The sequence below is a fragment of the Hyperolius riggenbachi genome, chromosome 4, assembly GCF_040937935.1.
Source record: "Hyperolius riggenbachi isolate aHypRig1 chromosome 4, aHypRig1.pri, whole genome shotgun sequence".
NCBI classification, from domain to species: Eukaryota; Metazoa; Chordata; class Amphibia; order Anura; family Hyperoliidae; genus Hyperolius; species Hyperolius riggenbachi.
Genome location: NC_090649.1, coordinates 26,321,101 through 26,338,000, shown reverse-complemented (window position 1 = coordinate 26,338,000; position 16,900 = coordinate 26,321,101). Strand labels below are relative to the sequence as shown.

General features: G+C 46.8%; 1 protein-coding gene across 13 annotated transcripts in view; it reads left to right on the top strand.

The window, feature by feature from the left end:
• The window catches only part of LOC137571141 (DNA (cytosine-5)-methyltransferase 3A), a 558,436-nt gene that overhangs the window by 527,617 nt on the left and 13,919 nt on the right, over positions 1-16,900 (top strand). For all 13 annotated transcript variants that reach the window (XM_068279887.1, XM_068279889.1, XM_068279888.1 and 10 more), the window contains 5 exons: positions 476-632; positions 9,654-9,803; positions 9,916-9,960; positions 10,498-10,577; positions 16,388-16,500. In XM_068279887.1, coding sequence (XP_068135988.1) covers positions 476-632; positions 9,654-9,803; positions 9,916-9,960; positions 10,498-10,577; positions 16,388-16,500 — 545 coding nt within the window. The remainder of the gene's footprint in view (positions 1-475; positions 633-9,653; positions 9,804-9,915; positions 9,961-10,497; positions 10,578-16,387; positions 16,501-16,900) is intronic.

Genomic DNA, 16,900 nt, shown 5'->3' with positions numbered 1-16,900 from the left:
GCTCACACATGACTCTGTCACAGGGGACCTGGGCTCACACATGCCTCTGTCACAGGGGACCTGGGCTCACACATGCCTCTTTCACAGGGGACCTTTGGTCACACATGCCTCTGTCACAGGCAGACCTGTGATCACACATGCCTCTGTCACAGGGGACTTGGGCTCACACATGCCTCTGTCACAGGGGACCTGGGCTCACACATGCCTCTGTCACAGGGGACCTGGGCTCACACATGCCTCTGTCACAGGGGACCTGTGCTCACACATGCCTCTGTCACAGGGGACCTGTGCTCACACATGCCTCTGTCACAGGGGATCTGGGCTCACACATGCCTCTGTCACAGGGGACCTGGGCTCACACATGCCTCTGTCACAGGGGACCTGGGCTCACATGTGCAGCAGCTTGTGTTGTGCAGACTTTCTTGCATGTTGTCGGTCAGATGCAGCAGACTACTTAGCCCCGCCTCTCTTCCAGTTGGCCAGCACTCGAGCTGGGAAGGCCTTCCCATCATGCCCTGAGAACGATGAGACTGATACCTCCAAATCTATAGAACTCCAGAACAAGCAGATGATCGAATGGGCCCTGGGCGGCTTTCAACCATCTGGACCCAAAGGCCTGGAGCCCCCCGAAGGTGAGAAAGAGTATTACCTCTGATACTACCACTATGGACAATAAGCTTACACCATTGATTTTATAGGCAAACTGACTGAGAGGAACCAAAGGTGGCCAACATACAAGAAAATTGCAACAGTAACAATCTTCTGAAGAGAGTCTGAAGTGATTTTTTTTTTTAAAGGAGTACTGTAGGGAGAAAAAGAGTTGAACTTACCCGGGGCTTCTAATGGTCCCCCGCAGGCATCCTGTGCCCGCGCAGCCACTCACCGATGCTCCGGCCCCGCCTCCGGGTCACTTCTGGAATTTCAGACTTTAAAGTTGGAAAACCACTGTGCCTGCGCGGCCGAGTCCTCGCTCCCGCTGACATCACCAGGAGCGTACTGCGCAGGCCCAGTACAGTCTGCGCCTGCGCAGTACACTCCTGGTGACATCAGCAGGAGGGAAGGACACGGCAACGCAGGCGCAGTGGTTTTCTAACTTTAAAGTCTGAAATTCCAGAAGTGAACCGGAGGCAGGGCCGGAGTATCGGTGAGTGGCTGCGCGGGCACAGGATGTCTGCGGGGGACCATTAGAAGCCCCGGGTAAGTTCAACTCTTTTTCCCCCGACCCCCTACAGTACTTCTTTAAAGATACTTACCCTTACCTAAGGAGAGGGGAGGCTCTGGGTCCTAAAGAGCCTTCCCGGTCCTCTCACAGTTTGTGCATTCCAGCGCTGGATCCCCTTGTTCAAATCTCCTGCCGCGGGAGGCTTCGGATGTCTTTGCGAGCCCGAGTGCTCCAGAAGATTGGCGGCTCCGTACAGCGCATGCACGAGTGCATGAGAGAGAGTGTGCTCGCGCACGCACACTACGGAATGGTATATCTTTGTAAAAAAAACTTCTGAAGCCTTCCGCAGTGGCAGAAAGCAGTCTCCCACCCATCGGTCAGAAACTGCTATCAGGGGAGCCATCGCTGGAATGACGGGACCAGGAGAGGAACAGGATATAAGACCCAGAGCCTTCCCTCTCTGTAGGTAAGTATCTGTTTTCATCTGTTCTGAAGTATTGGGGGGGGGGGGGGGCGAGAGTATTTCTAAAGACTAGGGTATAACTAGACTTAACAGGGCCCCCTTGCAAAAATGATAGTATTATGGGCCCCCTTGGTCCCCAAACCCCATGCAGGTCATGTGATTGGGAGCTAGCGAATGGCAGCAGAGAGTGTTCTGCTGTGAAGCAGCTTCTGGAAGCAGGAAAAAAATTACACACCCTCCTGCACACGGTTTTTGTTAGCGAACGGGGAGGTTTGTTTACTAATTAGGTGCATTTCCGGTTGGGGAGACAGAGTAGGAGGGGCCCCCAAAGCCTCTCGGTTCCCTTGCGGTGACAGGGGTTGCAGGGGTAATTGTTACGGCCATGCAAAGACTGCTGAGGAGTCCCAAAGGCGCTGAATTTCAGCTGGGGAAGGGCACTGAGAGAGAATGGGATCCTGAGCCTTCCCTCTCCATATACGGCGGGAGCGGACGCACAACGAGGAAGGCCATGAACATTACATGGGAAGGAGGAAGCCCCAGGTAAGTATAAATCCATCTAGTGATCACTTATCAGCTGGGCACCTACTAGAAGCAGAGAGAGCTCAGTATCTGCACTTTGCTAATGTTTACTAATTGTAGCCGACAAAGAAATGTAAAAAAAAGATGTTATCGCCTCTTAGATGGGGTCAGAAGCTGCCCACTGAAGAAGAAAGTGCTGTGTTAACTGTTTGAATGCTGTTCTGTTACAAAAATAAAAGAGTGATATTAGATTTTATGCTGTAAATAATCTTTTTGAGCAAAGAAGAAATTCTGAGATTCATACCACTAAATCTGAAGCAAAATACACTTATGATATAATGAATGGTATGGGTAGTACAGCTAAGAAACAAAACATTAGTAGCACAGATATGAGTCTCATATTGTTTCCAGTAGGAGAAGAGTTAAAAAAAGTGGTATTCATTATCCATACTACACGTACAATTCATTATATCATGTTTTTTTTTCTGCTTTAGGTTTTCTTTAACCTCTTGAGGACTGCAGGGCTAAACCCCCCTAGTGACCAGACCATTTTTAGTAAAAAAGGCCACTGCAGCTTTAAGGCCAAGCTGCAGGGCCGCACACCATAGCACACAAGTGATTTCCCCCCCCCCCCCCCATTTTTCCCCCACCAACAGAGCTCTCTGTTGGTGGGGTCTGATCGCTCCCCCCATGTTTATTTTTTTTTTTTTAATGAATATTTTTGTTTGCGTTTAAAAAAAAAAAAAAGAACTGTTCCTTTAAAGAGACTCTGTAACATCAAAAACATCCCCTGGGGGGTACTCACCTCGGGTGGGGGAAGCCTCCGGATCCTAATGAGGCTTCCCACGCCGTCCTCTGTCCCACGGGGGTCTCGCTGCAGCCCTCCGAACAGCCGGCGACAGAGCCGACTGTCAGTTCAATATTTACCTTTGCTGGCTCCAGCGGGGGCGCTGTGGCTGCTTTCGCCTCCGAACTACACGGAAATACCCGATCTCAGTCGGGTCCGCTCTACTGCGCAGGCGCCGGAGACTTGTGCCTGCGCAGTAGAGCAGACCCGATCGGGTATTTCCGCCTACTTCGGAGCCGACAGCCGTCAGAGCGCCTGCGCAGGAGCCAGGAAGGTAAATATTGACGTCATCTTTCACGGAGGGCTGGAGCGAGACCCCTGAGGGACGGAGGATGGCGTGGGAAGCCTCATTAGGATCCGGAGGCTTCCCCCACCCGAGGTGAGTACCTCCCAGAGGATGTTTTGACGTTACAGATCCTCTTTAAAATCCTTCCCTCTCCCCAGCCAGCCAATCACGGTGATCAGCTCTCATAGGCTTCACCCTATGAGAGCCGATCGCTCTCTTGTCCCCCAGGGAGACCGCCGTGTCACACGGCTGTCCCCAGTGCAGTGCTGCTGCTGATCGCAGCGTTGCACCATATAAATAGACGGCGTGATCGCCGTCTAACAGTCTCCCGGGCGGCAATAGCCGCTCGCAGACTGAAGCGCCCCCCAAGCAGGAGATGTCCGCGCAGCATGTGCGCGATCTCCTGCAAATGTAAGCCCCAGGACTTTACGCCAATTGGCGTTAGGCGGTCCTGGGGCTGCCGCCGCGGCCACGCCCATCGGCGTGACGCGGTCGGCAACAGGTTAAAGAGAAAGGTTTGCTTTAAAGGTGTGAGACACATGGAGACTGACATGATTGTTTCCTTTAAAGTAATGCACATTGCCTGGCTGTCCTGCTGATCCTCTGCTTTTAATACTTTAAGGCATAGACCCTGAGCAGGCATGCTTCACTGGTAGTGACAGCTCTTGAGAGTTGACGGCAACAGATTCCAAATGCAAATAGCGCCCTTGAAATCAGCTTTTTGTAATTGTGATAATGAGGGAACAGCACACACCTTGGCCATGGAACAGCTGAGAAGCCAATTGTCCCATTACTTAAGCTCCCTTGACAAGTGGATGGCACATAGGCAAACTGTTGTAATACCTACACCGTTCCCCTGATTTGTATGTAAATACCCTCAAATTAAAGCTGACATTCTGCAGTTAAAGCACATCGTGCTCGTTTCATCTCTAATCCATTGCAGTTTTGTATAGAGCCATAAATGTTCGAATGTTGTCGATGTCCCACTATTTATGGACTTGACTATATGTACAAAGTTTCAGAGCGGAGATATGTTATTTTTCTTGCTCTGTGTTATGCTGCCACCTTGTGTTCAGTTTGACGCATTGCAACACAGCACCTCATTCAGCCATTGTACTGCACATCCAAACAAAAAAAGAAATGGCTTCAATGGGAAACTTTCATCCTGTTCTACAAGATATTTTAAAGGTTCCTAGGTGTGTTATAAGTGCAGTTGCTGTACTTAGAGGCATTGTAGTGACATTTAGTCAGTAGAACCTAATAATTTATTCAGGATAACCACTTTTATGGTAATTAGTAACTATCCTGGTATCAGCAGTAGAAACACTCCTTATTTCTATATATTGCTGTATATTGGTGTACAAAGGTTTACTGATGGGAAAAAATGTCTGGACTCCTATAATGCTGGGGGGTTAAGGGAGCAAATTCCACATCGCTTAAAGAGAACCTGAACTGAAAATAAAAAGTCAAAATAACCATACACAGGTCATACTTACCCCCAGGGCTGTGGAGTCGGAGTCGTGGATTTGGGCAATTTTGGGTGCCTGGAGTCGGAGTCGGGAAAAAATGCACCGACTCCGACTCCTAATGAATTTGTAACTGTAATTAAAATAGAAAATATGATAAAATGTTCTATTTCTCAGATAATAGTCATTAAAAATAATGTATATATACAGTATATATACAGTAATAGCTGTGCTTAGTCCACAAAAATGAAATGAACCAATCAAAATTAGTTACTTGTGCTGCTTCAATAAAGCAGTCCCCGTATTTTTAAGGTCAGATATACATATCTGATTGTGACTGTATATATGATGTGTACACAGGAATCTCTTATATATACTAAATAACATCTATGCTGTAAGAATAAAGCCTGATGTGTAGCTGTGTCACTAATAGAGATGGTCAATGAGATGGAAATAATTCTGCACTGATGCTGATTTATGCAAATGTATGCACTTCCTTTGCTGATGAAATCAAATAATTTGATATGTTGTTAAAATTTGGTTTGGTGACTACAAATTAAAGGGTACCTGAGACGGATGAAAAGTAAAGTTTTATACATACCTGGGGCTTCCTCCAGCCCCCTTCAGGCTAATCAGTCCCTCGCTGTCCTCCACCACCCGGATCTTCTGCTATGAGTCCTGGTAATTCAGCCAGTCAGCGCTGTCCGGCCGCATGCTGCTCCCACAGCCAGGAACATTCTGCACCTGCGCAATAGTGCTGCACAGGTGTAGTATGCTCCTGGCGGCGGAGTGTGTGCATGCGCACTACGCCCGACTGGCTCAAGTACCTGGACTCATAGCAGAAGATCCAGGTGGTGGAGGAGGACAACGAGGGACTGATTATCCTGAAGGCGGCTGGAGGAAGCCCCAGGTATATATAAAACTTTAATTTCATCTGTCTCAGGTTTACTTTGTTACACAGTAGTACTATACTCTACATATGCACTCCCCACAGAGCTGCAGGAATCCACTGAGAATGCTGTCCACATTGAACACAGAGGTGTTGTCTGTTTACAATCTCCTCATTCCCCTGCAGAGTACCTGCACATCACTCTTACATGTACCCACACTTACATTGCCTAGGGCCTGATAGATGTTCTTTGTTCCGGTTTGTACCTTTTACAAGTACTCTTACCAAGGACTAGTTTTAGTCTAAAGGGAATAAATATAGTAGTCTACATATCCTTCTCACTTCAGTTGTCTTGTAAAATTCCTAAGCGTTGGCAGTTAAGAGACGAATTTCATGTTACATACTTTTAATCAACAAAATTGTAATATGCAAATTGCAAGAGTCGGTGGAATCCTAAACTGAGGAGTCGGAGTCGGTGGATTTTTGGACCGACTCCACAGCCCTGCTTACCTCCTGTGTAGTCTACTCCTCACTTTCTTTTTCCTCTTCTGCGTCCCATTTGTCCACTGTGATCAAGGGAATTCTCTGTCCTCCATTTTGAAAATGGCCACTATCCCCTAACAGCTTCCTGCTCAGAACACTGTTAAACTGTAATATCACCCACTTGAGCCATAGGGAAACATGGACATTACTTTGCACATTCAGTTGTAACTGACAGCTGCTGATATATAACTGATAGCAACTGGTATATTTCAGTTCTGACAAAATATCGTCAGGACTGGAAGGGATCACTGTAAGAAGAAAATGAGCTTCTGAGAGGAACTGACGGTGAGGTTAGTATGTAATATTCATTTGCAGCTACATCATGTTTATTTTAAATAATTTTACTTGCTACAGGTTCCCTTTAAAGCAAAAAAAAAAACAAAAACCGTATATAATGAACTGTATGTGTTTTACGGCTAATGAAAAGAACATTACCGTGCTTCCCCAAAAATAAGACCTCCCCCGAAAATAAGTTAAGTAGCAAAGAAAATAATCTTATTTTTATATATGTTTTTTTTTTTATTATTATTAAACTGAGATTTATTGAGATGTTTGGTGGTACAAAGCCATCAAAATACAAAAAATACATCTCACGACATCAATGAATATTACATAGAGTAACAAATCTAGAATCTCTTTAACAGGGCAGTTTCTAGGCTAAAATGCACCCAGGGTGAGGGTGTAAAAATTGCCACAGTATAGTTGCCACCAGTATAGGTTAGATAGGCAGGTGCCCCCAGTATAGATTAGGTAGGTAGGTGCCACCAATACAGATTAGCTAGGTGGGTGCCTCTAATATAGGGAGTCAGAATAGTTGCTCCCAGCATAGGTTAGATTAGGTAGGTGCCCCCCAGTATAGGTTAGATAGGTAGGTGCCCCCCAGTATAGGTTAGATAGGTAGCTGCCCCCGAGTATAGGTTAGATTCGGTAAGTGCCCCCCCCCAGTATAGGACAATATGATTAGGTAGGTGCCCCCAGTATAGGTTAGATAGGTAGCTGCCCCCCAGTATAGGTTAGATAGGTAGCTGCCCCCCAGTATAGGTTAGATTAGGTAAGTGCCCCCCCCAGTATAGGTTAGATTAGGTAGGTGCCCCCAGTATAGGTTAGATAGGTAGCTGCCCCCCAGTATAGGTTAGGTAGCTGCCCCCCAGTATAGGTTAGATAGGTAGCTGCCGGCCAGTATAGGTTAGATAGGTAGCTGCCCCCCAGTATAGGTTAGATTAGGTAAGTGCCCCCCCAGTATAGGTTAGATTAGGTAGGTGCCCCCAGTATAGGTTAGATAGGTAGCTGCCCCCCAGTATAGGTTAGATAGGTAGCTGCCCCCCAGTATAGGTTAGATTAGGTAGGTGCCCCCAGTATAGGTTAGATAGGTAGCTGCCCCCCAGTATAGGTTAGATAGGTAGCTGCCCCCCAGTATAGGTTAGATTAGGTAGGTGCTCCCCCAGTATAGGACAATATGTAATGTGACAATCACTCACCAATCCCATATTACTAGGCCACTGTTGCCATGCTGGTCTCATATGTAAAGGTGCAGTGAGTTGCATCTATAAGTTATACATTTTGTGTTTGGGGGGCCAGTGAAAAAGCCTCAGGGGGCCACATTCGGCCCGCGGGCCTTAGTTTGAGGACCACTGCACTAGAGACTTCTGGAGGCAGATTCACTGTGTGCGTAGTAAACGGTTAAGATTGGTTGGAGGTGTCCATGTATGTGCAATCGGTAAACTAAAAATATGGATTTCGTGCTGGAAATTGGGTAATATCACTGCCACCACTCTCTCGGGGTAAGGAAGGAAAGATACTCCCGCTAGCTATTCCTAGAAGGAAGAAAACTGTTATTTACAACCTAACTAGAAAAACAACACTTTATAAGAAAATAATACAACAATGCAGTAGAATGACTCCTCAGAGGGCAGATCCTTTGTAGCAACAATCAGATGACCAGAACAGGCACAAGACTGAACGATAAAATCGTTAGTTTTATTCTAAAACTACATACACACAGTATACTTTAGCCCACAGATAAATATACCTGTCCGACATAACAGATTGGTTTGATAGAGAGTAGAGATGAAAGAGAAACAGGATGTCTTAAAATACAGTTCAAATACCGTTATTGGTAATCTATGCGGCAATCGCAAGTCTTTAGCGGAAAGTCTAAGATGGCGATTGCCAGGCGGCCAGAGGCTGTTTGTAGGAAATAATCAAAGTGATTTTGCCAGTGTCCAGCTGGCTGTCGGGATGTTATTCGACAAAGACTTTAGATGAAGGACTTTGGACAGCTGGGCCCAGTGTCATTGGGGTTTTAATCCTCACTGTAGATGGGAGGGGTCATGACACGTACAAGTCCAGCCTTGTGCAATTTGAATAGGGGCAGTACCCCATTAGACAGGGAGAGATTTTGGCCCAATTCCTGTTTTGTCCGCTTTCTCTGTGCCCATAGGTCACATCAAGAAACAGAATGCATAATCACACTCAGCATAATCTTACAAATCATTTGATACTACACATGATGACCATGGCTAGCTCATAACATAGTTTTTGACTTCCACTGTTTGTAGCACTAGTTCTCAAAGATCCAGATGGTTGAAAAGTTCTGAGGACCAGTGTCACGTGAAGCCCAACACACTCTGTGAATTTGAAGGACCTGGTATCTTTGTAACACCAGAAATATTACAAATACAGAAGTCTATGGATTATCATAGACATTTAAGGGTTACAGCAGGTCAGTTGTAGTTGAAGAACTCAGCTGGGGGTCTTTGAAGCTAGGACAGCAGAGCCGTCTCACTTGTCCTGCGATGCCCCCCTAATCCTCTTATTCCCCCCCAGCTCCATGCTGCTGTGTCCCCGATCTACAGCCTATGGGGAGGAAGTACAGCAACTTTTGTTTCTACTGGAGATGATGATCTCGTAGGCGGGACAATGGCTCTGTTATTGGGCCGATCACTGCACTCTCTCTGAGTAGCAACAAGAGCAGTGATTAGCCCAATGACAGAGGCTTGGTCCTTACCGTGAGACCATCGGCTCCAGTAGAAACAAAAGCTGCCATACTTTTTCTCCTTACTGCAGCTAGGGCTTACTTTCAGGGTAGGGCTTATATTTCGATCGCGCTCTAAATTCCTGCTAGGGCTTACTTTCAGGGGATGTCTTAATTTCAGTGAAAGATAGTATCAACTCAGTGTGATTAGCATCTCTTTGACAATCCCTGGTGGCAGATAATGACATGTTTAGTAATATGGAGCCACCTAGTGTTCACTTTGATGCACAGCACCACTGCATTGCAATTTCCTTGAAGGGAATTTGAAGTAAGGAATACAGAGGCTGCCTGCCTTACTGCAATAGGTTGTACAGAAATACAATTAGGTTGATATTTGATTGTCATCATTTAAAGCCTCAATAGTGCCTGATGGAACTGTGTTATGTGTTGTTGTTTTGCATGATGTTGTGTGAAAGATACTGACATTACTTTTCCTGTATGCAGAGGAACGCAACCCATACAAAGAAGTTTACACAGAGATTTGGGTGGAGCCAGAAGCCGCAGCCTATGCCCCGCCCCCTCCTGCCAAGAAACCTCGCAAAAGCACAGTGGAGAAGCCGAAAGTGAAGGAGATCATTGATGAGCGCACGCGAGGTAAGGCCGGGCGCCTGTGACCCGTCCGCTGGTCACCTGGCCTGGCTGTGTTGGGGTTGTGGGTGTGTATACACAGATAGCAGCATGATGAGTGCTTGTTGTGTTTTGACAGAGCGGCTGGTTTTTGAAGTCAGACAGAAGTGTCGAAACATTGAAGGTGAGTCTTCCTCAGACCTTGGTCACTTGTTACTATATTTTCTGTTTTCTAGCACTGTCTGTAACCCGGTACACTTAATCCTGTGCACAGGAAGTGTATGTGTTTTTTTTTTATTATTCTTTTTACTTTTGATGAATGAACGTGTCTTCTGTGTGGAGCCATGCTCATTCATTCAAGGCACTTTCATTGGCTTAGGGAACACGTTCCCGTTCACCAATCCCTGGCGAGCAAATCCCACCGTGAATGAGTGGCAGGAGCACGCACCCACTGCTGATTGGACGCGGCTGTACATCCTGTTTGGTGGATTGAGACGTGTGTATACGGCCAGTTTGTGTTCACGGGTAAAACCAGATGTTGATGTAACAGTCCGGCAAGGGACCTGCAGTTTAGTCACCTAATCAAATCAGTCGCCTCCTGTGCCACTAGTTTACTTATTGAGATAATAATAAATAAAAGAAGGAATCAGACTGCTCCTTTTATTTCTTCAGTTTCTCCTTAGCACGGTTTTCAGTTAACCCTTCTTTTGTTTATTTTCAGATATCTGCATTTCATGTGGCAGTTTGAACGTCGGCCTAGAACACCCCCTATTTATCGGAGGAATGTGCCAAAACTGCAAGGTAACGACACCAAGAGGGGAGATCTGCGTAAATACAGTATATACTGGCGTATAAGAATACTTTTTAACCCTTGAAAATCATCTGAAAAGTCCGGGATCGTCTTATATGCCCGTTGTCATTGATGCCGGGTGATCCGCCCTATCCTGTTACCGCCTCTCAGATCTCGCTGCTGAGGACTGTAGTGAAGCGGCGCAGGCGCACATGTGTGAGATCCTATCCTGTTACCGCCTCTCAGATCTCGCTGCTGAGGACTGTAGTGAAGTGGCGCAGGAGCACATGTGCGAGATCTGAGAGGCAGAGAAGGAGGTAACTAAGATACAAGGGCGGGGCCAGAAGGGTGAAAGAGTTTTATGGGCACTGCGCAACCTATTCTTCCATACCGCTCTGATAAACAGGGAGACAAGGAGAGCTTACTAATCCACTTAGGGAGAGGGAGGAGTTAACCAATCCAACCAGTCGGTCACCTGTATACTGTTATATACTGGGTACCACATACACTACATCACCAGTATCTGTTCATACATAGCACCAGTATATGATGGGGTTTTTTATTTCTATTTGGTGTGCGTTGGAAGAGGGGTAGTCTTATATGGCGAGTATATCCCAAACTCTATATTTTAACTGGAAAATTTGAGGGGTCGTCTTATACGCCAAGTCGTCTTATACGCCGGAATATACTATACTCCCAGCAGCTGCAGCTTAGGATGAGGCACTGCTCTAGTGGACAGCAGTGCAGGGCACCTTGTATTATCTGTGACTGTGGAACAGTAGTATCCCTCTAGTTCCTGTACCTCTTTGTGATGTTAAAAAAGTGGTTCCTTTATTACAAATCTGCACTGTTCATAGCTGAGTTAAGGTGTACTCAAGGATTAAGGTAAAAAAAATTGAGATACTTACCTAATAAGGAAGCGTCTGGATCCGGCAGAGGCTTCCCCCATCCTCCTGGCCCCCATTGCTGCTGCCTGCAGACCCCTGGAACATGTGCTACAAGAGCTTGTCAGATATCTCCACGTGGCCGCGCTCCCTGCCGTGTATGAGTGCAGCTGTAATGTACAACTCGTGCAGAAAGGCTGGTGCTGTCATGATCTTCCAGAGGGTCCTGGACAGCAGCGGTGGTCTCCAGGAGGATGTGGAAGCCTCAGCACGACCCCACAGGCTTCCTTCTTCTTAGGTAAGTATCTCAGTGTTTTATTTGCATCTGCCTTGGGTTTTATAAGATAGAGAAGCAAGTGAAGTGAGGTCCGGTGTTGCAGACATCAAACCAACAAACATTGATTCCGGTGATATCTTTTATGACTAACTGTACATAGTTTATAGCAAGCTTTCCAAACGTTAAGTTTCTTCTTCAGGCATTATACAGAACTGGATCAGAACCGTACAATAAGAAGTTTTAAATCACATACAGACTTAAAGAGACACTGAAGCGGAAAAAAAAATTATGATATTATGATTTGTATGTGTAGCACAGCTAAGAAATAAAACATTAAGATCAGATACATCAGTCTAATTGTTTCCAGTACAGGAAGAGTCAAGAAACTCCAGTTGTTATCTCTATGCAAAAAAGCCATTAAGCTCTCCGACTAAGTTAGTCCTGGAGAGGGCTGTTATCTGACTTTTATTATCTCAACTGTTATTGAACTATTTACTTTTTCTCTGCCAGAGGAGAGTTCATTAGTTCACAGACTGCTCTGAAAGACTCATTTTGAATGCTGAGTGTTGTGTAATCTGCACATATTATAGAATGATGCAATGTTAGAAAACACACTATATACCTGAAAATAAAAATATGAGAATTTTTTCTTTGCTGCTAATCTTCTAGTAATTATTCATAGTACACAACCAATTCATAATAATATATATTTTTTTTCGCTTCAGTGTCTCTTTAAAGGACTTCCGAGGCCAAAACTAAGAAAATTACACTGTACCTTTTTTCTAGCCGAATCCACGGAGGACGCCCTGCGCGTCCTCCGCTCCGTTCTGCCGTCAGTGTCGGCCTATTCGTTCCCCCAGGGCAAGCCCCGACCCCACCGAACAGGTCGCATCGATGCCACCCCTAAGATGGCCGCCGCCTTGATCCGCGGCTGCGCAGTACGCTTTGCCGCGATTGCGCAGCCTTTAGCCCGCCTCCCGCCGCACGCTTCAGGAGGATGCCGGGACCCATACGCGGCGAGAGGCGGGCTAAAGGCTGCGCAGTCGCAATCGCGGCAAAGCGTACTGCGCAGCCGCGGATCAAGGCGGCGGCCATCTTAGGGGTGGCATTGATGCGACCCGTTCGGTGGGGTCGGGGCTTGCCCTGGGGGAACGAATAGGCCGACACTGACGGCAGAACGGAGCGGAGGACGCGCAGGGCGTCCTCCGTGGATTCGGCTAAAAAAAAGGTACAGTGTAATTTTCTTAGTTTTGGCCTTGGAAGTCCTTTAAGCTGGCCATACACTGGTCGATTTGCCATCAGATCGACCAACAGATAGATCCCTCTCTGATCGAATCTGATCAGAGAGGGATCGTATGGCTACCTTTACTGCAAACAGATTGTGAACCGATTTCACTATGAAACCGATTGACAATCTGTGGAGCTGCCGCCCCCTCTGCATACATTACCTGTTCAGGCCGGCGTGAGTCCCCCGGTCTCCGCTGTCTCTTCTCCACGCTCGGCTCCAGCTTCACTTTACTTCCTGCCGGGGGAAGTTTAAACAGTAGAGGGCGCTCTACTGTTTAAACTTCCTGTCGGGACAGGAAGAAGTGAAGCCTGCCGGAGCCCAGCGGAGAAGGAACGGTGGGGACACACGCCGGCGGAGCAGGTAGTGTATTGCTGCTAGCGTCAGTCGTCGGGCATTCGTACGCCGCTATCGACGCACTCCTGACCCACCAGCGATCGAACGAAATCTTCCACACGTTTGTTCGGTCAGCGTTTGCGCAACGATTTCACAGCAGAATCGATCACAGTGATCGAATCTGCTGTATATCGGCGGGAAAATCATTAAGTGTATGGGCCCCTTAATATATGATTCTGTAGGCTCAGTCTGACATGATGTCACTCAGTTGTACCCCCTTTGAAATGTAAAAAGACTTCCTCAGTCCAATGAACTCTGGCAGCATTTGTCACTACAGCTAAACACACACAATAGTAGGTGCAAATGCTGCCAGAGTTCATTGGACTGAGGAAGTCTTTTTACATTTCAAAGGGGGTACAACTGAGTGACATCATGTCATATTTACAGAATCATGTATAAGTCTGTATGTGATTTAAAACTTCTTATTGTACAGTTCTGATCCAGTTTTGTATAATGCCTGAAGAAGAAACGCAACGTTTGAAAAGCTTGCAATAAACCTTATACAGCTAGTCATTAAAGCTAATGGGAACCCATTTATAAAATAAAAAGTCAGATACTCACGTAAGGAGAGGGGAGGCTCTGGGTCCTCCCCTCTCCTCACCTGGGGCCCCGGTCCCGCTCAGGATCCCCCATAGCAGCATTCGACCAGTTCGGTCAAATACTGGCACTTCCGCCGCCGAAGGAAGGTTTCGGAAGTCTTCGGGAGCACTCGGGCTCCCGAAGACGGGCCGCTGCATACTGTGCATGCGCGAGAGTCCTCTATGACACACTCGCGCGTGTCTATGACGACCTTGCACGTGCGCAGTATGGAGCCGCTTGTCTTCAGGAGGGCTCTGCTCCCGAAACCTCCCTTCGGCGGGGGATTTGAACGGAGGATCCTGAGGGCACCGGGAAAGGAGAGGGATGGAGCCTTCCCTCTCCTTAGGTGAGTATCTGACTTTTGTAGGAGGGGTAACACTGGCTTTAAAGGTATCACCGGAATCACTGGTTGTTGGTTTGATGTCAGCATAAAATAGAGACAAAAGACAGAATGATACAAGCATAATAATATATCATAAAAAGGAAGGTTCGGAATATCCCAATCCTGCATTTTGCACTGACATTGCTAATTGCTTAGGATGGTCAGGGAGGTGGAATTATTCCATCAATGCAGATTTTATGCTAACTTTTATGCAAATGTATGCAGCTTGAAAACCGACCAATGGAATGAAGCCGCTGCAGCCTGTGATTGGTCCATTTGTAAGCTGGGTACATTTTGAATACAATTTGCATGGCTTGCAATTATTTCTCATTAGCCATCGCTACTGATTACCGCATATTTCCTGGCTGAAGATGTGGTCAGTAAGATGCTGATAATCCCAAGTGAGTTCAAATTTTAGCACCATAAATATAATAAGATCAATAGTTTTGTTCCACCCCACAATACTGCCGTAAGCAATTTCCACCAAGCAAGAAACGCGGGGTTTTATATGAACAAGTTCTCTGTTTATTCTTCAATCAATACTGTCTTCAAAGTTGCGGACTGCGCGTATGGACATCAATATAGGATTCCAAATCACATACAAGACTGCCTGATACGTGCCAGAAAACCGCTTCCTCAGAGGCACACTGTATACAAACATTGGTTAGGGACCATATGTAATGTATACCCGCAAACTGTGTTACAAAAAAGAATAGACATACAACGCCGATTCCATGCGCGGTGTACCCCGAGTCCATGGACACGGGTATACATTACATATGGTCCCCAACCGATGTTTGTATACAGTGTGCCTCTGAGGAAGCAGTCTTGTATGTGATTTGCAATCTTATATTGATGTTCATACGCGCAGTCTGCAACTTTTGAAGACAGTATTGATTGAAGAATAAACGGAGAACTTGTTCATATAAAACCCTGTGTTTCTTGTTTGTTGGAAAGTTCAAACTTTATGTTGATTCTATGCAAATTTATACAGCTGGGAAATGGACAAATCACATGTAGCAGCTGCTGCATATGAACATTTAATGCTGGGCATACACGGTGAGATAATGCGCTGGAATCAAGCCAGCGCGTGTCCGCGGATCGACTCCCGCTCGGGATCGAGCGCGTTATCGATCCGTCGCGGTGATCGGACACGTCGGATATTATCAATCGAGCCATCAGCGGCTCGATTGATGAGAACAATCGTGCCGTGTATGCCCAGCATAAGGGGACAAACGCCTGTTAGATAAACTGTGTTCCTTTGGAAGGCTTATCAGTCGAATTGCCGTGCATCAGCTTTCAGGTGAAGTCATTTATCACTATCTGCCGGTAGATAAGACTGAGCAAAACCAGCAGAGAGTTTTTCCATGCAGGATTCAATGAGATGATTTTCCTCACTTAAAGGGATACTGTAGGGGGGTCGGGGGAAAATGAGCTGAACTTACCCGGGGCTTCTAATGGTCCCCCGCAGACATCCTGTGTTGGCGCAGCCACTCCCCAATGCTCCGGCCCCGCCTCCGGTTCACTTCTGGAATTTCTGACTTTAAAGTCAGAAAACCACTGCGCCTGCGTTGCCGTGTCCTCGCTCCTGCTGATGTCACCAGGAGTGTACTGCGCAGACACAGACCATACTGGGCCTGCGCTGTGCGCTCTTGATGACATCAGCGGGATCGAGGACACGGCAACGCAGGCGCAGTGGTTTTCTGACTTTAAAGTCAGAAATTCCAGAAGTGAACCGGAGGCGGGGCCGGAGCATCGGTGAGCGACTGCGCCAACACAGGATGTCTGCGGGGGACCATTAGAAGCCCCTGGTAAGTTCAACTCATTTTCCCCCGACCCCCCTACAGTATCCCTTTAAGAGCTTTTTATGAATGGACTTGATGAAATGTCAGCTCTGCTGTACACGGAGCTGGGATTATGATGTGTACATGGGTCATTTCGCGTATTTAGTCATATTTGCAGCTTGGGCCCCAGTAAAGTCTGCCGCCTGAGTGACTCCTCCGATCCTCTTTCTACAGAACTGCTTTTTGGAGTGTGCGTATCAATATGACGATGATGGCTACCAGTCCTACTGCACCATCTGCTGCGGAGGGCGGGAGGTGCTCATGTGTGGCAATAATAACTGTTGCAGGTAAGACCGCTTATGTCACCACTATGAAGGTCACGTTGTGTTTTGTGCGACCGCCACAATGCATGCTGGGACATGTAGTCCATGGATGTGAGTGCAGATGTTCTCAGATACATGGACTGCATATCCTGGCATGCATTACAGCGGTCTGCCCCGTAGGTAAGTAATGCCAATCACCAACCGCCCCTCAACAGCACACTCTGCCATTAACTTTCCTTATGGAGAGCTTCATGTTATATATTTTTAATTCTAGCTGCTCAGTTGCCTTAAACTATTTAGTTACGGTCTGTACTCCGACTTTGCATTTCCCTCCTTTGTTAGCTGGGATGTCACTGACTGTTGGAGAAACTGGAAGCCGTATACCAGAGGCGGGCCTACACTCTATACCACCTCCTAGTGTGGC